Source organism: Vicugna pacos, chromosome 17, assembly GCF_048564905.1.
Source record: "Vicugna pacos chromosome 17, VicPac4, whole genome shotgun sequence".
NCBI lineage: Eukaryota > Metazoa > Chordata > Mammalia > Artiodactyla > Camelidae > Vicugna > Vicugna pacos.
Genome location: NC_133003.1, coordinates 44,464,016 through 44,487,782, shown reverse-complemented (window position 1 = coordinate 44,487,782; position 23,767 = coordinate 44,464,016). Strand labels below are relative to the sequence as shown.

At 42.8% G+C, this 23,767-nt stretch overlaps 2 protein-coding genes across 11 annotated transcripts in view; one reads left to right on the top strand and one right to left on the bottom strand.

Annotated features, from left to right (window-relative positions):
* Nucleotides 1-3,099, top strand: part of CRBN (cereblon) — a 17,024-nt gene extending 13,925 nt beyond the window's left edge. For all 4 annotated transcript variants that reach the window (XM_072941740.1, XM_006196509.4, XM_072941742.1 and 1 more), the window contains exons 9-11: nucleotides 34-98; nucleotides 773-904; nucleotides 2,309-3,099. In XM_072941740.1, the coding sequence (XP_072797841.1) occupies nucleotides 34-98; nucleotides 773-904; nucleotides 2,309-2,489 (378 nt within the window). In that variant the 3' untranslated portion in view covers nucleotides 2,490-3,099. The remainder of the gene's footprint in view (nucleotides 1-33; nucleotides 99-772; nucleotides 905-2,308) is intronic.
* Nucleotides 87-23,767, bottom strand: TRNT1 (tRNA nucleotidyl transferase 1). Of its 7 annotated transcripts, none has more exons than XR_012060740.1 (8): nucleotides 22,445-23,701; nucleotides 14,113-14,306; nucleotides 11,804-11,942; nucleotides 7,824-7,950; nucleotides 6,415-6,608; nucleotides 5,516-5,769; nucleotides 3,794-5,306; nucleotides 87-3,524 (listed from the first exon to the last, which is right to left on the bottom strand). XR_012060740.1 is itself a non-coding variant. In XM_006196508.4 (8 exons), exons 2-8 carry the CDS (start codon nucleotides 22,590-22,592, stop codon nucleotides 5,058-5,060), a joined length of 1,305 nt encoding a protein of 434 aa, XP_006196570.1. In that variant the 5' UTR covers nucleotides 23,708-23,767; the 3' UTR covers nucleotides 3,934-5,057. The 7 variants fall into 7 exon arrangements, 5 of the variants coding, with proteins under 5 accessions (XP_006196570.1, XP_072797845.1, XP_072797847.1 ...); XR_012060741.1 differs by having other exon boundaries at nucleotides 87-3,507; XM_006196508.4 differs by lacking the exon at nucleotides 87-3,524 and adding an exon at nucleotides 23,708-23,767 and having other exon boundaries at nucleotides 3,934-5,306; nucleotides 22,445-22,592.

Below are 23,767 nucleotides of genomic sequence, written 5' to 3'. Positions count from 1 at the left end.
TTTCCCCACTAATTTTTCTCCCCAATTTTTTAGTGTACATCTCTTTGCTGTAAACAATGTCAAGAAACAGAAATAACAACCAAAAATGAAATATTCAGGTGAGTGCTTTATTACATTTTTAGTATACGTCTAAATAACTACATTTTCCTAACTAACTGCCTCAACAGAATTTGACAGTCGAGACCGTATTTCCATTCTCCACACGTTTTCCTCCACTACATTACAGTCGGCACCTGAGCTCAGTGCTGGGTGAGACGGTCCTCCTGAGGGGCGCCCAGACTGACAGCGGCTGGGTCCGGGGCGACTCACCCCATAACAAGCCCTGTAAACTGCAACAGCTGGGCCCACCTCCTTGGTGACGGTCTGTCCATTCCTAGGGACCCAGACTGAGTGCCTCAGACATAGTTCAATCAAATATCAGCATTGCCACATAGGACCAAAGATAATACAGGACGTGCTTCTGATGCTGTGTGATAAAACGGTGTCTGAAAGTATTTGAGTCATTATAAATCAGGAAGGCAAGGGAACTGCTGTTCGCAGCAGTAGTCGGCTCATGGTGCCGGTCCCTGCCGTTCCACTCAGACTCCGTGTATCTTACAGTGTATCTTGAGGAAGGTTTGAAAAACTAGTACTCGTTTCCTTAAAGACTGGGCTGACTGCCAGCGACCGCCTAACCCATTAAAAACTGCAGCTCTTCCAACCTCGGTTAAATAGCTGGCTTTTTACTTTCCCTTTCCACCCTGACTTACGCTCTGTGCTGTCTCTGTTTCAGTTTGTCCCTGTGTGGGCCCATGGCAGCTTACGTGAACCCTCACGGATACGTGCACGAGACGCTGACCGTGTACAAGGCCTGCAACTTGAATCTGATCGGCCGGCCTTCAACAGATCACAGCTGGTTTCCTGGGTAACGTGCTGCTCGCTTTTACTGTTCTGGTTTTGCCTTAACTGGGCAGAAAACCTCCAAGTCCTAGGCAGAGGTGCTAGAATTACACTCAGCAGTTGACAGTGAAGTGCATTTAAAGGTCCTTCAGTCTGCAAGTGGCTAGGAGCGGCTGTTTCCGCACGGACTCGCTGAGGCAGCGTCAGGGAGAAGGGAGGGGGCTCCTGCTCTTCTCCTCACCGTCTAAGTGTCCACTCAGCCTGCACTCGCTGCATTTCCCCGTCAGCTCAGTCTGAAAATTATGACTCACGAGAACGACAGCTGACGGCTGATCAGCAGATATGTGTCGGTGGTGAGACAGGCAGCGCGGCTGGGCCCTCAGACACGGGGGAGCCGCAGTCCGGGGCTCACTGCGCCGAAGTTACAGGCGGACGTGTCCCTCCCGGGGCCGCCGTGTCTCCGGGCCGTATTTTGAGGCTCTGAGCCACACACACAGCTGTGTGAAACTAGAGAATGTTACCCAAACAGCGACAGACACCACTAAACAGAGAAACCATCAAATCCTGCCTGCTTTTCTGCTAGTTTCCGTGTTTTGCTTTTCAGTCCACGGCCTGCACGGTACGACCGTGGGCCAGCAGCTCCACCTGAGGCCTCACTAGATTCTTACCTTCAAGAACCCCATTACTGGTCCACATTCTGGGTCAGCCTTTTCATTTTGAAAGAGGCAAGCTGAGTAGGGATAGTGATTATACTTGCTCCTCTGGACCTTAGAACCACGGTCCAGTCTTATCTGATACCCCACTTAAGAACTAAAACCAGAAGTAACAATATAAATACTAAATGTGAGCTATACTTAGGATAAAGGTAAGTGGTCGCAGTTACATGGCTTGGGTTTTCGGTGTTTTCTCTAATGCCATTGCTTATATTCCTGGTTAAATATTTGACAAAATCAATTTGAATTTTATATGAGAAATATACTTATCACACCCCATCCCCAATTCTAACTCACACACAAGTGTATTTCTATGGCCAGTTGCTGTTTCTAACTTGACTGCCATATAGAACAGCAAAGGAAATGCAGGTACAAGTTAGAATGTCGTCTTGACAGCCAGCGATTTGTATATAGACATTCTTGTGAAGATTCTTTTTTCTTTCTTGGCATTGGAGAAAATATTTGAGCATGGCTTAGGAGCACAACCAAGTACCTTTTGTAGACAGAGACTGATGCATCACCATGATCCATACAAATTAGAAAATCTTTTCATGAGGTTTGTCTCAGGGGACTGTATGAGTGAAAGCTCAGAGTGTTTCTTCTCCTCCATCCTCAGATTTTGGTTCTAAGATCGGCCTTTCTCACAGGTTTATATGATGAGGGGCTGAGATAAGGACATGAGTTTCCGTAGCTGATACCTTTCCTTAATTTTGTAGGTACGCCTGGACTATTGCCCAGTGCAGGGTCTGTGCGAGCCATATCGGATGGAAATTTACAGCCACCAAAAAAGACATGTCACCTCAAAAATTCTGGGGTTTGACTCGATCTGCTTTGTTGCCCACGATTCCAGACACCGAAGATGACATAAGCCCAGACAAAGTAATACTCTGCTTGTAAACAGACACAGTAAGGCTACAGCTCTTTAACACCTCGGTGTTCTAACGTCAGGTCTGCTACTGCTTTTGATGCACACCTAAGTAAAAAGCAGCGTTATAGGGGAGGTTGAGTTTGTTAGTCAGACAGTATTTGAAGATTTAAACTAAACATACTATTGAAAAGGATGAAAAGCAGTCGCAAACGCTCGGTTTTCAGGACTAGCTGCTTTAGTAGCTTGGTGCCACTATCCTGAGGACTGTGGTGTCTGGCAGCACGTCACTGTAGGACAGGAGGACATCTCTGAAACTCAGGAGCATGTTTCCTACACAAACCCGTATCTGACATGCCTGTTATTACCCATAACGTGCGCTTCATCATTTGAGCCTAATACGTGGGAAGGGGCGGCGTGCCTGCACCACCCGGCAGGCGCCCCGCGGCGAGGGTGCCCAGCACAAGCACCTGTTCCCTCCCGACAGAGGCAAGGCGCTGTACATTATTTTAAAAGGGCTTTGTTCCTTCTGATTTCCCTTAGTTTCTCTCAGATACTGATTTGTAAATTTTGAAAATAATATTAAAAAGAGTTAAGATGTGCAGTTTGAGCCCCCAAATAAAGTTTCCATTTCCTAACATGTTTGCTAGTGAAAAATAGTATTTTGTGTATTTGCTTAGTGTTTGGTTATTCTGTTCCAAAGTTTAATTTGAATCTAAACCACTATAGAGTACAAATGCTAAAAAACCTGTCCCCTTCATAGACAATGTATTTTGTAGGCTGTTCAATGTAAATTTAAGAAAATCTGTAAGTAAACTTTAAGAGCAAAACTAAATTAAACATGTTCTTTGTTTAAGTAGTATAACATAGCTACTCATAAGCAGGTAACTTGGGTGTAAGAAATAATTTTGAAGGTCAAGTTCTAGACCGATTTGCCACCTACCTCTTGGCTTATACACTGAAGGGGTTATTGGATCCTTTCCTCTGTGTGTACACCTTCACTGCTTTGCATAATTCATTGGGAAAAGTTCAGCTAATCAGGTAACATGTCTGCAGCCAAAAACAAACTGTTAATGTGTTAATTTACCAACCAATATTTTGTTTTTTTCAAACCTGCCATGGTTTGACTGCCTAGAGTGAAAACCGCAGTTGCCTGTCATTTTACATGTTTGTGGGAAGAGAAACAAAAAGCAGCTCAAGAGCGCTGCTGCGGGCTCTTCAGCAGCTGCCGGACTCTGTGTGCCTGGAAGGGCCGCTCCCCCCCCCCCGCCCCCGCCCTCTACTACTGCTAGGACCCTCAGTTTTATGACTTGACCCTTTACTCCCGTGGTCTTACACTGAACGCACACGTCCCGAGGGGCGCCGCGGTGAGGGAGCCCTGCTCTTCCGCCCGAAAGGTGGACTCTCTGGATGTTCTACATTGTTCACCGACACTTGCAAACAAAATTGCTGGTATATTAAAAACATGCACATAAATACTATGTTAAAATGGTTTATACATGACAACACCGGGCCTCCGAAATAGCAAAACCTGTATACTTCGCCTATGGAAGCACGCACCCACGTCAGTGCATTACTACTCTCTGCCACAGCTCATCACTGACCTGTGTGCGGGCGCTTCAGAGGCTCCCTCTCCTGCACCACAGCCCGTTATACTGAGAGTTTGCCACACTTCCTCTTAGCTGGGCTTTAACAGAAATAATGCTTTCCAAAACTGGTTTAGCAAGGTCTAGAACTGCTCTTTGCCCGCAGAGAATACAGATGCTATGACTGGCAACAGAGAGAGGAAGATCAGTTATCAGATGTCAGCATACAGCACCTGAAATGGCGCCCTGTGCCGTGCAACTTTTTACTTTACTTTGAAGGGACAGGAGCACCATGTATCCACGGCACCTGACACGTACTATCGGACACCACACTTATCCTCCAAAGGAAGTGTTTAGTGACGTAACAGGCTCAAGAGTCACCTGCAAGCTCACCATTCCCAGGCTTAGCGGGCAGGTAAGGAAATCGCTGTGACAGGAAAGTACTGACTGCAGACTGGAACACAGCTTGCCAGAGCCGGTGCTGGGTGCAGGAGTGAAAGCCACCTGGGGCACAGCTGGTCCTCACAGTTTACATTGGATATTTGATGCAAATTTGTCAACTATTTTCAAGCACAAGTTTATTCTGCAGTTTACATAAAACCTGACACTTAGACAGTTATTGTATAAAATTAACTCGGTTACTTCCATTGCAAATAATAAAACTTTTTTTTCTTCAAGACAGTTACTGCTTTTTAAGATCACTCTTAGTTCTGCCCTATGCAAAAACAGACAAAAACCACTTTTTTAAAAAGGCCTTGACAGACTAAGATAGGCGAATCCAACTCCACTCTTCTCAGTAGGAACTATTCCAAAAGAAATACAAGGGTCAGTGATACAAGTCAATTTAAGAGGAGGTAGACTTCAGTTTAGTGCCTGAAATATAATTATATTTTACAAAATATGCTAAACTGGCTTTTATTCTGCTATATATTCAAGTCTTTAAAAGGAAGGGGTGGGGGGACCTAGTCTTACCAAACATTGTCTTGCTTTTTAGTAGCCAGCTCTCACCAGTTTTTAGGTCTTCTTTATGTAACTCAGAAGTTCATCTTTTTCCATTTGGTAACCACTTTTCTTCCACTGTTCTCGCAACTGTTGTAAGAGGACCCCAATTTCTTTGCCAGAAGAAATGCCCACTTTTCTGATGTCATGGCCACTTACAGGAAAGGGAGGGATGGACCACCGCTGCATCTCCTTCAGAAGACAGTGCTCTCCCTGGTACTTGAGCAGTTCACAGACGCGAGCAGTTGCATCAGGCTCTCTAGACTAAAGGCCAAAGTCACACACAGTTTCATCAGACATTACCACACTTGCTAATGGTCTTACCCTGAAATTTAAATAAATGCTCACTGTGACATTTTTTCATTTAAAGCAAGTGACACCCACACATTGCACTGTGGGTCTCAGTACTAATGTATTCGTTCTACAGTTACGGAAGATGACTTACATTCTGACCAAGCCTAGAATGTACTTACATCTATAATGAAGTCTTGATAGGGTTTCAGTGGCTCTGAACTATCTGTTGCTTTAATTAAATCTTTCCTGTTTTTAACTATAAATAAACCAAGATTCTTCTCTTCTTTTGAAATCTTCAACCTCAGATCCAATTTTGTGACATCATCCTGTACTTTGAATAATGAGGTCAAAAGAGTCATTGGCTTTGGTGAAAAACCTTCAACATTCTTACTCACTTTGTTAAATTCTTCTAAACTTGCATTAGGAGGTAAGCCTGTAGGGACAAAAGCATTTTTACCCATTTTCAGAGTGGAGAAATTTAATAAAAAACACTCCGGTCCTAGGCCAAACATTGTTTTCATAAACAGCAATGCCCCTGTCCCTAGGACTTCTTCCTGGTCAAGTCTGATGCGGCATCTGCCAGGTGAACCACTGGTACCCCGCCGCTGTCCTCCCCTGCACCCCCCCCCCCGAGTCCCAGTGTCCCTTCTGAATACCCATTATAACACGTACTGAACTATTTCCACGCGTGAGTCAATCTTCTAAGTGCTTTTACATGTACTAACTCACTGACCCTCTCAGCCCTTCCACTGGACAGATGCAATTATTTTCATACCCTTTTTTAGATTCAGAAACTGACAGGTAAGGACATAACCCAAGTCACAAAGCTGGTAAGAACCAAAGCCTCCTTCCAACCCAGGAGGGGCTGGCTCCAGAGGCCACTTGGTACCACCACAATGTGCTATCTCTGGGCCTTCCCCTACCTGTGAAAGCACTGTCCTACCACTGACTTCAGAGTGTACCATATTTTAAAATACTCCACTTTTCCTTTTAGAGTTGTTTAACTAAACATTTTTTTCCTTACAAAGTTTTAAATCAGATGTGTCACTGCCAAAAAAATACACTAAATTGGACTCACCTATGTAAGGCGCCACGTCAAGATCATAGATGAGGTGCATCAAATGATTCACATGTTTACCAGTGAGGATTTTTTTCAGTTCCACCCAAATCCTCTCTCCTGATATTCCAGACAAGCCTTTCGCATTTTCTGCAATTGCTTCCAAAGTCTCAGAATCATGGTCACCAGGTTTGTCTACAATTTTCCCGTAAAATCTACAAAACAAAATTCTCACAGTGCACTACCTCCATGCTGGCGTTTCATCAGACAAACCTGCTTTTCATTTTATTGGTTCTGTCGTACACTTGTATTTCATCAGGAAGAGAGACGCGGTGAGGTCTGGGGGGGACCGTAACAATGATCTGGTCAGTTCACCTTTTCTTTTCTCTCAGATAACGAGACCTGAGATCTAATAAAGTATAAGTAACCTTCTTGAAGTTAGCAATAACCAGAACCCCCTCCTCCCTTCACTTCCACATCACCAACTGAGACGCTCAGAATGGCCATCAAATGCAGTCTCTGAATTGGTACTGAGAGTGGACGGATAAAACAGCATTCTTGTAAAGACTAAAAAACAAGGCTGAAATGCCATCACGGAGTAGTCTTAATCCCTCAAAAGTTGCCTGTCTGTACACATCAATACTTTTTAATAAAAACAAATCTTGCTGCAGACACGGGAGTGTATTTCTTGCAAGCATTAAAGTCCACCCATTCTCAACACTAGTATCTTTAAAATGCAGTTCATTAGTGACAAATTAAATGGCTACATGACTATGTCTGAGCCTCTGTCTGTGTTATTTGTAAAGAAAGACTTAAAAATACTCAAGTCTGAAGGAATAGCGTTTATTGACAAAATATATAGAATCTATCACAGAACATTGTGAGAGTGATCCCAACTGGTGAAAAGTTAGTATTATTAGACACAAACTGGTTACAACTGGTTCTAAAAAGGTTAGAGTTCTGAATTTAAAAATCATTGCTCCAGAAAACCATCCAAATGCATTTCATACCTACCAAGTTCATCTAACAGATTTCCTATGACCACCTGAAACTTAAGCCATATGGAGGCAAACGTTCAGTCACTACTCTGTCCTCAAAGAACCTGGCACAGTGGTTGGCTTGTGGTAAGCACTCAACACCTGTGTAATGAGTGATCGGTACAGAAGATACTCAGTCCAAAAGACAAATGAACACTTTAAAAAAAAGCTGAATTATATAAAAGACCATCACACAAAGGAGCCAAAAATGTATATATGTTTTGGGGGATGAAAGCATGAAGTATCATCTCCCTCGGAGTAAGTCATAGTTCCCTGTCTCTCGGAGACAGACAGTTCGGATGTCACCGCTGTGTACACTTCAAACGATCAGAACTGTGCTCTGGTGATAATACTCAAAAGTGGATCATTAATGTAATTTATAAAAATCCTTACCTAAAATACCTTAAAATTCGAAGATAATCTTCTTGTATCCTCTGTTTAGCTTGTCCAACAAATCTAACTTTCTTATTTTTCAAATCTTCATAACCATTAAAGTAGTCGAACAAAGTACCATCAAAACCTATTAATTAAATAAGAGGGGGAAAAAATCACTTACTAGCAAATAAGAATTGGAAAACAAAGGTATATACACAATTGATCATCATTCAGCCATAAAAAAGAATGAAATCTTGCCATTTGCGACAACGTGGATGGATCTTGAGGGCGTTATGCTAAGTGAAATAAGCCAGACAGAGAAAGATAAATACCATATGATCTCATTTGTATGTGGACTCTAACAAAACCCCACAAAAACAAAAGCAAGCTCACAGACAGAACAGACTGCTGGTCGCCAGAGGCCAAGGCCAGGGGGTGGATACAATGGGTGAACAGAGTCAAAAGGCACAAACTCCTACTATATGAAGTAAATAAGCCAAGAGGAGGTAATTAATGTACAGCATGGTGCCTTTAATTAGAAGTGCTACATCATGTATCTGAAAAATGATAAAGACAGTAGATCTTAAAAGTTCTCATCCCAAGGGGGAAACAAGTCTGTAAGTAGGTATGGTGCCAGACGGTAACTAGCCTTACTGTGCTGGTCACTTCTCAGTATATCCAAATAGCAAATCATTACATGGTCTACCTGAAACCAATGACGTTGTAGTTCAGTTATACCCCAATTTAAAAAATTAAAAGACACTGGGGAAAAAAATCGGAAAACATAAGAAAATCAGCTACGAACTATCTCAAACATTACAATAAAATCAAAACATCAAAATTAACCAAAGTGAAGAGTTATAAAGTTGAAATACAGGCATGAAGAGCATTCATCTGTATCCACTATCGAACTGGGGACACAGTGGAATAAAAGGCTGCATTTATAACAGGAGATAAAAGATAATACACTCAATAAACAAGATATGTGTCAGTACGTAGTGGGCAGAGACAACAGGACATCAAACAAGCTGATTTTCAAGTTAATAATGGAAAATAAACAAGTACAGCCAAAACAAACTGGAAAAAATAAATAGTGAAAATTCTCTGGAAAAATTAAGCAAGTAGTAAAAATAATAAAAAACCACAGGAGAAGTTTTTATAATCCGGAAATAGGGAAGACTTTTAAAATACAATTACCAAAACAATAAAACACAACATCAGAGCCTTTGAAGAAATTATTAATAAATTCAACTACATAAAAGATCAAATATGCCTGCACAGCAAAAAATCACCACAATGTGAAACAGGACAGGTGACGTGCTGGGAAAACACAGTTAAGTCGATATCATGGAGACTAATGGCTAATTTTGATAATACATAAAAGCCTCTTTAATACAAAGACCATACGAAGAGAAAAGTGAGCTAAAAATATATACAGGAAATATTTTTTTAAAATCTCTTTAAACATGATTTTCAACCTCAGTCATACAAAATGCAAATTTATGAGGTGCCATTTTTCAGACACGTATCACACTGGCAAAGACACAAATTCGAATCTAGTCTTAGCAGGGCTGTGATGCATCTGATCAGGAGACTTCACCATGCAGCCCTTTAAACTTTGTGAAACTTGGACCACGTGAACCGAATATCCATTCAAAATACAAACAAATTTCTATCTACCACAACATGCTCTCTCATATGTTGAACAAAAGGAAAAAGACTAATGATTTTAACATAAGGCACATAAAACCTCAGGTATCAGTACAGTGACCGATTCATCCCCGTCTCCCAGGACTTCCCTTGCTTTTAAAACTGAAAATCCCATGTCTCAGAAATCTCAGTTCCAGGAGAGCTGGGACACATGGTCAACCTAAGGACCAAGAAGGAAAAAGAACAAAGACACAGATACCATTCAGCCATCCATATGGGAGCGCTGCGATCCTGAGCGAGACCTCATCCCCTGCGGCCTCACAGAAAGGAGGCACTGCCACTACTTACGAACAACCACCACTTGTCATTTTAATTCTCTTGAACTTGAATGCGCTCTGATTATCCCAAACCCAGCCATACTGGTAAGCTCAGGCCTAACACATGCCAAGCTATTTTTGTTTATATGGCATTTTGGCACTAGAGCCAATTTATAAGGCTCCAGATTCAAAAGGAAGTAACAGAAAATTAAAACATACAGGGAGATAAACAGACAAAAACGTGATTACAAAGTAGAACACAGATGTAGTCTGTCTCTTACTGTTATTTCTCTTAATGAAGAGACTCTAATCCCCTGGGGAATGTGGAAGTAATAAGCTCTTTTTCAAGGAAACATTAATATCTGGAGGAAAAAAACACAGGATAGGACAACAGGGACAATCAGGGTTTGAGAAGCAGAGAAACCATCACCCCCAGGAAAGACGAAGGCTCTATCCATGAAGGCTGGAAGAAAAGTCTAGACAAGAAAACGGGGTAAAGCTCAGGGCTAGTGAGTTATATCGGCGTGTACTTTGTTTTGCCAGAGCATCATCTTTTAAAAGATGAAGAATCAAAATCAGACATACAGTTGAGTTGCCAAGCATAAGTGGTTAAGGACGTTAACGTCTGGAACTAGGCTGCCTAAGCTGGAATCCTAATTCTGCAGCTTACCAGCTGCAGGACTTGGAGCAAAATATTGTGGGTTAAACACCAGAACCTGTTTCAGAGGGTTGTTGGGAAGGTTACGTTTCTGTGAAGTGCTTAGAACGGTGCCTGGCACATTATAAGGATTCAGCAAATGTTTAAAAAAAAAAAAAAAACTAGTATCAATAAGAACAGCTTTTATTTTTATAAAATAGCATCTTAAAAATGAATACTAGTTTCTCTCTTTGAGTCTGCTTATGAGAAGATAGATGTGAGTTTTTGTACCCTGCATTAGCTGGAGCACTTGACTCCAAGTAAAAATGATGGAAGAAGAAATTAACACCCGGAGTTTGACCCCATAATGGAGAGAAAACATGCCACCAACGGGGCTCCCTCTGGTCATAAACCACCTAAGCTCTGGGAACAGGCTCGGATCAAGGCTCTCTGTGACTGGAGCTCAATCACTTAACACTTCTGAGTCTGTTTGTTCATCTATCAGATGAGTTTAATACCACTTTACGAAGGTTTTCTGAGAATTAAATGAGATAAAGTGTATCAAGCGACCGCTGAGGTGCCTGGAACCCCACGCGCTCCAGGAACGTGACTTGGCTTTCCCGGCCAGCGCCCCCACCTCGGCCTGCTCCCCTCTTCTCCAGCCCATGAAGCGAATCCTGTCACCTCATCCTCTATTACTGCGCCACAAAGCAGAGTGGGCGCTTTATCTCCCTTTCCTAATCCAAAGCCTTAAATCTGAAGAGCTTATCGAAAGTTTTAACTCCGAAAAAAAAGCTCCAGTTGTGCAGCCAGACCCTAACCTGACGCACAGCCACCCCCGTTAGAGTCTCACCGCGCTCGCGAACGGCAGCTCAGCGGCCAGGGTCACAGGTCCCCCTCACACGCCAGCTCTGACTGAGGGTCGGCGACTCCTCCGGTGCGGCGCCCCGCGAGAACCCGAAGCCGAGTCCAGGCGCGCGGGGCCGCCGGCAGCAGCCACGGCGGCGTCACCGCCAGGAGCGCGCGGCGCGTGGGAACGTGCGCACGCGTCCCACCCGGAGCGCCAAGGGCTTCAGACGCGAGTGCTAAGTTAACACGGACGGGGGCGGGTGCCCACGCGCCAGGCACTGCTCCCGGGTTCACGATGACTCCCTTACTCCCCACATCAGCCCGACAGTGGGAGGCAGCACCAGCGCCCTGACTCCGGCTGGAGCGGTGGGTTCGGACGGATCCGGGGTCTCGGCTCCAGTCACCTCTGAGCCAATAAGCTAACTGTCTCTTAGAAGAAACCAGTGCAAGCTCTCCAGGTGAACATTTCCCGAATGCAGGCTGCACTTGACAAGAAGGCATTCGGACTGACTGAATTACAGCATTATCTTATCTGCATACATTACCTAAAAACATAGAATTTATGGTGAGATCTCTGCGTTCAGCATCCTTCTGCCAGTCGGTTGTGAACTCGACCTCGGCATGTCTTCCATCGGTGGTAACATCTATCCGTAATGTGGTAATTTCAAAATTCTCTTCATGAAGCTGTAATTAAACATAAGTTTTTTCAAAATTAGTTTTTAGTATCACCGGAAGGACTGAAACAAATACACGTGTCCTGACAGGTGTATCTTGGTTCTTTTCAGCAGCAACTAGTGCTCTTGCACCGTGAAAAAGCAAGACATTCACAATGTTCAAAGGTAGAACCGAACGATTTTTTTAAACTGAAAGTCTGTCTTAATTTTAAAAAGATGAGTCTGACATACAGAAATGGCAACTCTGACAAATGACGTGGCAAAGGGAAGAGCCCTTAAAAGAGTGTATTCTGGTTCTTTCATTTCAAATCAGGCTACTGTTTGAGATATTTTAATAGCTCCAGTTTGCAAAGAGCTGAATGTCACTTTACAGAATATATACCATTGAGCAAAGGATTCACAGAGGAAGAAACACAGTGAAGGAAAACCAACACAACCTCACACCCTTTTCCCTACTTGGTTTTCAAAATGCCAATAACGAGGCTTATTCTAACCTGGGTAACACTGGAGGATTCCTCTGACTCCCCCTCATCAAAGCCCTACTGATACTGACACTGGTGGTCCCACAACTAACAGGGGGACACTTCCCAGCAAATGACAGGAAAGCTCTCAAGTCATTTTGCAGACACCAGAAAACCACTCAAACATAAAGAGCCAAAAACACCCACATTTAAGGAAAGCCAACAGACAGAAAAAGCTCAGAAGGAACGAAGACACTGTCAAACAACTAATTGCTACCCTACAGGAAATAAGGGAAGACACTGCATTTGAAACAACAACAGGAAGCTTTCAAAAGAAATATTCTAAGAAAGATCTCTTGAAAATTTCATAGACAGCAAAAGTTGCGACTACAATAGAAAAGTTGGATGACCAAGTCAAGGCACTCTCAGAGAAATAAAAGAGAATATAAACTGGTAGACAAAAGAAAAGCTAGGAGATCTGTCCCCGTGGTCCAACATCCCACATCACAGGCGTTTCCAAAGGAGAAGACACTGAATAAGGGATGGAGTCATGAGAGGAATACGAGCGGGCCCACCACTGCCCCACACAATGAACAAGAACACTCGTCCAAGCCAGGGCACATCACCTTGAAATTAAAATTACCAGAGGTGAAAAGACGAGAGAGGCCTCCCGAAGCGGGGAAAGAAATCAGGTCCCAAACAGAGATGGAACCTGAATGAGCTCAGACTTCTCGGTGGTCTCTCTGGAAGGCAGAAAAACACAGCCTTCACATTTCTGCCTGAGAGTTCTTCCCAGCCTTGAGTTCCAGAGCCAACCAAACCATCAGGTCAGTGAGAAGGTAAAATTATTTTCCTACATGAAAAGCTCTCCCAGGCTTCAGACTTAAAATGATGACACAGACACAGACAGAATACCATGTGGTATCAGGACCCGGGAGGTCTGAGGAGGCAGCGGCCAAGGAAGTTCCTAGGATGAGAGCAGGGAGCCAGCCCAGATCGTGGGGATGGGAGAAGAGACTGCACAGGAGACATGGCTCCAAAACAGGAAGTGACACATGACGTAGTGAAGGCCGGGGGCAGGGGGCAGACCTGTGACCCAGGGCCCGAGGTAACTGAGCGGCGCGCAGAGAGCTGTGTAAAAGGGACACGCTACTAACCGCAGGGAAAAGCCAAAGCCGGGGACGCACGGGATGCCGTCAGCACACACGACAGGATGGACTCACTGAACTGACAAGTGTGGCGTGAATATGTGGAGAAGACAAGGGAAGGCTCAGCACACGAGCTTGATGGGGGGTGGGGGAGAAGCCTAAACCACCCTCCCTGTAGGACGCCGATAAATCACATCTGAAGACTGGCAAATTAAAAACCAAAAAACTTTAATGAAAAAGAATATGAAAACGAACATCGGTTTGTATATGCATGGCTGGGACACTGTGCTGTACACCAGCAACTGACATGTTGTAACTGATTGTACGTCACTTAAAAAACAAAACACTGAAGCACAGAAAGGTCTTTTTCAGAAACGTGGAGGGAAAGGTAAGTAACACTGGGTGGAAGGGGCTGCAACAAAGGAGGACCCCGGATTTAACAGAGGAGTAGAGAAGACTGACTTTTTTTTATTAGGCTTTTTGCTATTTGCTTTTCAAAAACCAGAAATTTATCTAAATTTTAAAAATTACCCAAAAAGGCAAGGCAGTTGCTGTCGCACGTGTGACTCACCCTGGCGGTGATCGTCCCATGTTTTTCTCCTTTGTTGTTGATCATGCGAACACCGGCCGCCTGGAACAGCTCCTTCATCTGAGCAGGGGTAGCGGTGGTAGCGAAATCCACATCCTGAGGCTTTACTCCACTTAATAAATCCCTTACTGCTCCTCCTGCTATTCTCAATTCATGCTTTTCTTTGACAAATAATTCTGAGATGAAAAAGAACATTTTTTATTTCAGTGTGTTTCTTTTAAGAATCACAACAGTACAGGTTTTTCCGTCTGTTAACAAGAGACAACAGAGGTTACCGCGCTGAGCCCCTCGCCATCAGGGGAACGTGGCCACAGCAGTGCAGTGACCTGTCTGCAACAGAGCGCCCCTAACGTCCGTGAGAAGCAGGGAACTTACAGAACTTTTCTGAGGTTCATTCAGAAGACCATATGGAATCCCACAATGCTTCAATGTAACTCTGAACTATTACCAAAAAGTAAAGCAAATAATTATGTTTTCTTTCTCCAGGATTATGTGTATACTTTAGAAATGGGAGGTTAGACCTAAAGAAGGAAACAGATATCCAAGTACAGGAGGCACAGAGGGTCCCAAACAAGAACCCAAACAGACCTACACCAAGACATATTATAATTAAGATGGCCAAAGTTAAAGGTAAATAAATGATTCTAAAGGCAGCAAGTCAAAAAGAGTTAGTTATAAGGGAACCCCCATAAGGCTTCCAGCTGATTTCTCTACAGAAGCACTGCTAGCCAGAAGGGAGTGGCAAGATAAACAAGAGTCACAAAAAATAAAAAGAAAACTACCAAACCACAAGAAGAAAAACAAAAAGGAAAAGAAAGGACCAAAGAAGAAATACCAAAACTGGAAAACAAAATTCAAAATGGCAATAAACACACAACTATCAATAATTACTGTAAATGCCAATGGACTAAACGCTCTAATCAGAACACACAGATAAGAGTAGCAGATTGGATAACAAATCAAAAGCCTACAAGAGACTGACTTTAGAGTGAAGGACCCACATAGATTGAAAGTGAGAGGATGGAAAAAGGTATTTCATGCAAATGAAAATGACAAGAAAGTAAGAGTAGCAATACCCATGTCAGACAAAATAGACTTTAAAACAAAGGCCATAAAGAGAGATAAAGGAGGACACTATATAATGATCAAAGGAGCAACACATGATGACGATACTACACTTGTTAACATGTATGAACCCAATATAGGAACACCTAAATATATAAAACAAATACTAACAGACATAAAGGGAGAAATTGATGGGAATACATTAATAGTAGGAGATTTTAACACCCCACTAACATCACTGGACAGGTCTTCCAGACAGAAAATCAGGAAGGCAATGGAGATATTAAATGACACAATAGAACAGTTGGACTTGGTTGATATTTTTAAGACATTACATTCCCAAAACACAGAATATACATTCTTCTCAAGTGTGCATGGAATATTCTCTAGGATAGACCACATACTCAGACACAAAAGAAGGCTCAACAAATTTAACAGGATAGAAATTATTTCAAGCATCTTTTTTCTGACCACAATGCCATGAAACTAGAAATCAACCACAGAAAACCAAAGGAGAAAAAAATGACAGCATGGAGATTAAACAACATGCTACTAAAAAACCAGTGGGTCAATGATGAAATCAAAGAAGAAATTTTAAAACACTGAGACAAATGACAATGAAAATACAAACACACAAACTCTATGGGATGCAGCAAAAGCCGTCCTAAGAGGGAAGCTCATGGCGATACAGGCCTTCCTCAAAAAATAAGAACAATCTCAAATAAACAATCTAACCTACCATCTAAAAGAATTAGAAAAAGAAGAGCAAACAAAACCAAAAGTCAGCAGAAGGAAGGAAATAATAAAGATCAAGGAGGAAATAAATTAACATAGAGATTAAAAAAAAACAGAAAAAACTCAATCAAACCAAGAGCTGGTTTTTTGAAACAGTAAATAAAATTGACAAACCTCTGGCCAGGCTCACCAAGAAGAAAAGAGAGAGAACACAAATAAACAAAATACGAAAGGAAAATGGAGAAATTATAATCAATATCACAGAAATACAAAATATCATAAGAGAAAACTATGAACTATATGGAAACAAACTGGATAACCTAGAAGAAATGGACAAATTTCTGGAAACATACAGTCCACTAAGACTGAATCAAGAAGAAATTGACCGCTTGAACAGAGTGATCACTAGAAATGAAATAGAATTTACAGCAGAAAACCTCCCTGAAAACAAAAGTCCACGACTAGATGGCTTCACTGGGGAATTCTACCAAACAAAGAACTCATACTGGTCCTTCTCAAACTCCTCCAAAAGACTGAAAAGGAGGGAATACTCCCAAACTCATTCTATGAAGCCACCATCACCCTGATACCAAAACCCAGGCAAAGAAGACATTACCAAAAAAGAAAATTATGGGCCAGTATCACTGATGAACATAGATGCAAAAATCCTCAACAAATTATTAGCAAACAGCATCCAACAGTACATAAAAAAGATCATACACCATGATCAAGTTGGATTTATCCTAGGGACACAAGGATAGTTCAACACATGCAAATCAATCAACGTGATACACCATATCCACAACAGAAAGGACAAAAACCACATGATCATCTCAATAGATGTAGAAAAAGCATTTGATAAAATTCAACACCTATTTACAATAAAAACTCTCACCAAAGTGGGTATAGAGGGAACATACATCAACATAATAAAAGCTACTTATGAAAAACCTACAGCTAGCATAATACTCAACGGTGAAAAACTGAAAAACTTCCCACTAAAATCTGGAACAAGACAAGGTTGCCCACTCTCATCACTTCTATTCAACACAGTCTTGGAAGTCCTAGCCACAGCAATCAAGCAAGAAAAAGAAATAAAAGGGATCCAAATTGGAAAAGAAGAGGTAAAATTGTCACTATATGCAGATAACGTGATACTATATATAGAAAACCCTAAAAGCACCACAAAAATACAACTAGAGCTAAAAAAAGAATTCGGCAAGGTAGCAGGATACAAGATTAATGTACAAAAATCAGTTGCATTTCTTTACACTAACAATTAATCAATAGGAAAAGAAAGTAAAGAAACAATCCCTTTTAAAATTGCAACCAAAACAATAAAATACTTAGGAATAAATCTGACCAAGGAGGTGAAAGACTTACACATGGAGAACTACAAAACACTGATAAAAAAATTAAAAACTTAAAGAAATGGAAAGATATCTCATGCTCTTGGATTGGAAGAATCAACATTATTAAAACGGCCATACTGCCCTAGGCAATCTACAGACTTACTGTGATCTCTATCAAATTACCCAGGACATTTTTTTTTAAAGAACTGAAACAAATGATCCTAAGATTTATATGGAAACACAAAAGACCCAGAATTGCCAAAGCAATATTGAAAAAAAAGAACGAAGCTGGAGGAATAACGCTCCCAGACTTCAGACAGTATTACAGAGCTACAGTAATAAAACAGCGTGGTATTGGCATAAAAATAGACATATGGATCAATGGAATAGAATAGAGAGCCCAGAAATAAACCCACATACCAACGGTCAATTAGTCTTTGACAAAGAAGGCAAGAATATACAATGGAGAAAAGACAGTCTTTTCAGCAAGGGGTGTGGGAAAACTGGACAGCAGCATGTAAATCAATGAAGTTAGAACACTCCTTCATACCATACATAAAAACACACTTAAGTCTTTCAACCATTTTGAGTTTATCAAGTCACGATTAAATCTCCTAGAAGAAAACATAGGCAAAACACTCTGACATAAATCTTAGCAATGTTCTCCTAGGGCAGTCTACTCAGGCAATAGAAATAAAAGCAAAAATTAACAAACGAGACCTAATTAAACTTATTTACAAAACAGAAACAGATTCACAGACATAGAAAATAAACTTATGGTTGCCAGGGGGGAAGGGGGTGGGAAGGGATAAATTGGGAATTCGAGATTTGCAGATACTAATATATATAAAACAGATAAACAACAAGTTTATACTGTACAGCACAGGGAACTAAATTCAGTATCTTGTAATAACTTATGTGAAAAGGAATATGAAAACAAATAAACGTATGTTCCTATATGACTAAAGCACTGTACTGTAGACCAGAAATTGACACACTGTAAACTGATTATACTTCAATAAATTAAAAAAAAACCACTAAAACATTTTAAAAACCAACTCATAGCCCTGCTCTAGAAAAGCCAAAGGGCTGGAACTCCTGTGAGGCCCTTGAGCAGGAGACCCAGAGCTAACTCCTGGTTTGGCAGACAAGGCAGAGTCCACCACAACTATCCACGACTAAGGGACACCACAGGGAACCTAGTGAGACTGATGTCCAGGAAGCGGCCCCATACAAGCAGCTAAGCCTTGTGCTGCGACGACTTGCATTCGCACTCACAGTCAGGCCTGGTGTTCTCCGGTGAAGGTAACCGACGCCAGAGAACATCCACATCATATAAAGTCAAGCTGTGACCATGACGGACCAAGACAACTTAATACTGTGTCTGAACACAGATGAGACACCAGCACTGTAACAGTTAATATGGGCGACTATTCCCTGATGACTAGGCAGTTTTAGCCTCCTACTGTGTTCCCATCTTTCAGGTAGGAATTATTAAGACGCGCAGTCAGAGATGAATCCCTGCTTCCTGACACCACGTAACCCACAGCAAGATCCCACTTCTTAAACTTGCCCCCAAACCACATGGTACAAGCCCCAATCCTACAAGAAGTCTTTTCTAAAACCCTTTTACTGAGAGACCACAGGGTCCTGCGTGGTCAGCGTTCGCCTCGTTGCAAGCTGTGCTCCTGGTGGTCTCTGGCAGGAGGGCACTGACCTGAGCATTTGGCTAAACACACCACAGTTCCAGCATCCCTGATCACAATCCAGAATGTCACCCTCCGCCCTATCCAATCTCCATGCTCCTTGTCATCCTCCTCCTCTCCCTAGTCTGCCTAAGCCTTCCAGCTACAAACCTCTGCAGACTCCCTAAATGATCTGCTAAGAAGATCACAAACGTTCCCTCCACCTTCCTGCCTGAACTAAAGGCTCTCCTGCAAGGATGCCACTTCCATAAGCCCTCTCCAAGAGGAAGTGTTCATATCCCTTTAACTCTACATTCCCAATCAAGCCCCACTGATTCCTTAATATGGGGCCCATGGTCCCTTAAAATAATATACAGAAATCATCTGTTACTCCAAAATTTTCATGAGACTTAGAGGTAAACAAGAGTTTCATGAGATACTTTCCTTTACTACACACGTCATGCAATCTAATCTGTTCTATTCTTTATCTCTTTTCCTCTGTCTTTTAATGCTGGTCATGACCTCTATGTTGACTTTATGATCCACTAACAGGTCACACAGTGGGGAAAACATGGCCTAACTCACCCTTGTTCATCTCTTGTGACTCAGCTCAGAAAGCCTTTCCTGATGGCGGAGTAGAGTGAATCCCATCTAAGCTACCAGGGCAGCCTATCTCTGTGGGCATTCACTATATGAAAGTGACCTGTTTATGTCTTTGCCTCCCCACTTCGCAGGGTCAAAAACCTATCTGACTCATCTCTATACCAACTTGGCTCACAGTGGACAACTGAGATACCCTAGCTTAAAAACCCAAAGTGGCTTCATTGGAAAGTGTACTTCTTAGAAAAGGTTTCCGTCCTTCAAATTCAAACAGTATATAAGAAACTATTTTCGAAGGCAAAAAGTGGGCACGTTTTACTTTCACTGGGACCTACTTTAACAGGATAAAGGTCAAGGCTGAACACAAAGATTAACCATTATTTTAAAATTCTCATGTTGGCTCCATGAAAATAAAATTGTCATTCAAAGTCAGCCAATAAATTAACTACATTACAGTAAAAAAAAAAAAAAAAAAGACCCAGAACTCAAGGCAATCTATTCATCATGTTGATTAGCCCTATGGACATGGATAACTACATCCAAAAAACCTCACGATTCCAACATTTTGATGTAATTGAGAAAGGCATGTGAAGGCGTGTGTCTGTGCCTGTGTGGGAGAGCAGTCAGGAAAACTATAGGACAGGCATGACTTTATACTGACCTAAGACAGTAGGGATTATCAAGCTTACATAGACCCCTTTCTTCCTCAATTACTGACATCTTCAATCTTACAGAAACATGGACACATTTCAACAATTTTTGTAAACTACATACATACTCAAGTGAAAATAACACCTGATGCAACTAAATTTAATTGTAAATTTAAGCTGCAGACTCAAGCAATGCAGAAGCTCATCGTTCCAAATGGTGCTAATTTGCCTCAACTACCCCACCTGACAGTAAGCTATTATTCATTATTCTGATTGGCAATCCAAAAGGCCATGATGTCTCAGGAAACTTTTTTAACTGTCTCCTAGCTTTTAAATTTTATCTTAATTTTCAGTTATTTCTGACATTTTCATTAACTTCTTCCCTTTAGAATTTTGACTTCGGAGCGTTGGAGGCCGTGGGGTTGGATAGGGAGCGGCAAGTGTTAGCAGGAAGACCGTCACGTGACGCGACTCTTATTACCAGAAAACAAACCATCTGTTCTTCAGCGTTTCCAGGAACTGCCAGACTTCAAAAGTGAGCAGCTGTTCCTATGGTCCCAAATGTTCAAACGACTTTCTGACATCACACCTAAGCAGGTGACAGTGAACCACTGAGCACCAGCTCCAGCAGCGAGCAGGGACCACAGCCAAGTGGCCAAAGCAGCCCCAGCTTGTCCGCTCACCATGTAACTTGCGCAAAAATCATGTTTGGAACTTCAGTCGCACATGTAGAATGAACAAATAATTTCATGTGCCACCAGCATTAGAGGGTTGTCCTCAGGCAAAAGGACCACTAAATTATATGAAATAAACTGCCATATTATAAAACCCAGTGTGAGCGTAATACACCATCCTAACCTCCCGAAGTCTTGTTTACAGGAAACTAATTTTACACATGGCAAACCAGCTATAAGGACTGAAAAGCCAGACAGTGTTAAACGTGCAGAGTTGGGCTGTTCAAACACGTGGTTACTGAGCACTTGAAAAGTGGCAAGGCTGAATTAAGATACTCTATGTGCTAAACAAAGGATATCAAAGACCAACAAGAATGAGAAAAATCTCACACAGTAACTTTTACACAAATTTGACATTAAAAGGAAGGTATTGTAGATATACTGAATTAAATGAGATGATGTACTAAAAATGGCTATCAAAATTAATTTCACTCATTTCTCTTTACCTTTTCAACATGGTTACCAGTAAAAGTTTACATGGCATATGTGACTCTTATCTCTACTGGTCTGTGAGTTTCTGGCATTTTTCACTCTAATTAAAAATCACAGCTTTAGGTCTTGTACTTTAAGACCACGTGAAGATCCTTTAAGAATCTCCAAGCTCTGGACCATTTACCTCTGACATGCACCTAAAAAAATCACCTAATTTCAAGAACAGAAAAGTAGCTTCACGAATAAGCTAACACAAGGAAAAGCATTTTAAAGCAATGGTTCCTCCATCTTCCAGACATCAGAATTAATGAAGTAGACTTTTTATGAAAATTTATAAATGCCCATCTCTCCCTAGAGAGCCCAGCATCTGTACATTTTAAAAGCCCCCCAGGTGAATCTAATAGAAAGCCAGGGTTGCAAACCAACTGTTTCGAGCATGTTTCCACATACACACACCTGGATATAGTTCTGAAAGCGCGACTCAAGTCCCACAGGCTACGAAACACAGCTGCACGCACTGCAACGGCAGGAGCTGATACTGAGGACCAGCACCTGGTGCAAGCTGCGGCAAGTACGATGAAGCTCCTGCCATCTCGCACTTGGCTAAAGCCACCCCTGCGTTCCTTCCAGGCAACCTTTGCCCGTGCACAAATGGAGGCGACTCCCATTCCCTTCTGCCTTCAGAACCCCAAGAAAGCACTTACACTGGGGAGGAAATACAGCTTAGTGGTTACAAGCTGGGTTCTCAAAACAGACTGGACAAGTTCATAAACCCAGCTCCCCAGTGCTAAAAATGTTGGTGAAGTATTTCACATTCCTAAGCCTCTGTTCCATCATCCATGAAACAAGAGAAAATGTACATACTCATTAAGTTAGAAGGCCCGAATCTGTGATGCGGTAAAGTACCTGGGATAACACACAAGCAGGTTGTGCCATTTACTGCCGTCATTTTTCATTAGCTCAACAACAAAAACCTGTGAATGGCAACTGAAAAACAGTAACCCTCTGCCTCTCCATCTCTACAGGCTTCCAAAGCAAGATAAGGCATCCTCATCTCTCACCTGTCAGACTCTTCAATCCTTCTGTGAAAAGTGACTGGAATTCTGGAGACTGCAACTTCATGGTAAACAGATGCTGCTTCAGAAGGCACAGTCTACTCCAACTGCAGCTCAGTAATGGCCTGCGCCAGGGATCCAGGCACCTCAGCATCTGGGGAGAAAGTCACCAGCCCCACATCTACAAGAAACGCATGCATACCCCTAATGAAACTGAAAAGTGAAGGACAACAGAGGGATATGCTGCAGTTTTATTCATCAACTGAGAGATATTCGTCTCCTGTTCAAATGAAAAACTGACAACGTGAGGGAGAGTTACAACTCGATCTATGGCTGTAGTTATCTGGTTTTGTCCTCCTGAAGCACTTACGGCTACACTGGCATATGGCATTTGACGGTTAGGATGCTCTCCTGACAGTCGGGCTCCAGTTAAAGTGTGAAGGGTCAAGGGCTGCAAAGAACAGTGGTTCCAGAAAATGTAACTCAAAAGACTCGCAGGAACACCTGGTCCCCTCGAGAACACGTCAGTCACATGTGTATATCAACTAACTTCCCCACATGCACCTGAGACTTACGACCCAGGGTTATTTCCTAGGCACAATAAAATATTTTTCCAGGACCTGTCTTTGCAGCCGATTCTTCCTCATTCACCACCCGCCCCTCTCCCCATCATGCCATCTCCTGAATCTCATTCACTCACACCCTGCCTTCCGTTCTCCATCATCATATCCCGTTTGCCACATAAGGGGGACCACCGTGAAGCAGCAACAAATGTCAAGTAACTCCCACCCCCAGGGGAAACCACTAGAGAAGAACCATTCCTTTACTTGGAAAGCAGATTTCACAGAGCGGCGTTTCCCACCAGGGGGCGGGTTCCCCTTATCCAGACCACTGGAGAGGAGAGACTGCGTTTCCTTCCACCTCCGCTTCAACTCAGAAAAACCCAGTGGGGACCCAGGCCCTGAAATAGCATGTGCCGCTCCCCACGACAGATGCTGGGCCGAAAAGGGAGACCCTCAGGGGCCCGGCCTCGAAGAAGGGAAAGCGCCCAGGGGAAGCCCAGTCAGTCAGGCCGCAGTCAGCCGAGACGTGGCAGGGTCGGGACCCCGCGACCTCCCCGTTAGGCTCTGTCCCCTAGTGCAGAAGAGGCCTCTCCCGCCCCAGCACCCGACTTCCCCGAGACACGGTCCAGGCGAGCCAGACGCCCGCGTCACCGCCGCTTCCCCTCCTAGCCGCGCGCACCCGCACACCCCCGGCGCGCCCTCTCACCGATCCGCCGTGCGGTCGCCGAGGCGCACACTTCCGGGCGGCGGGCGCCGTGACGTCACC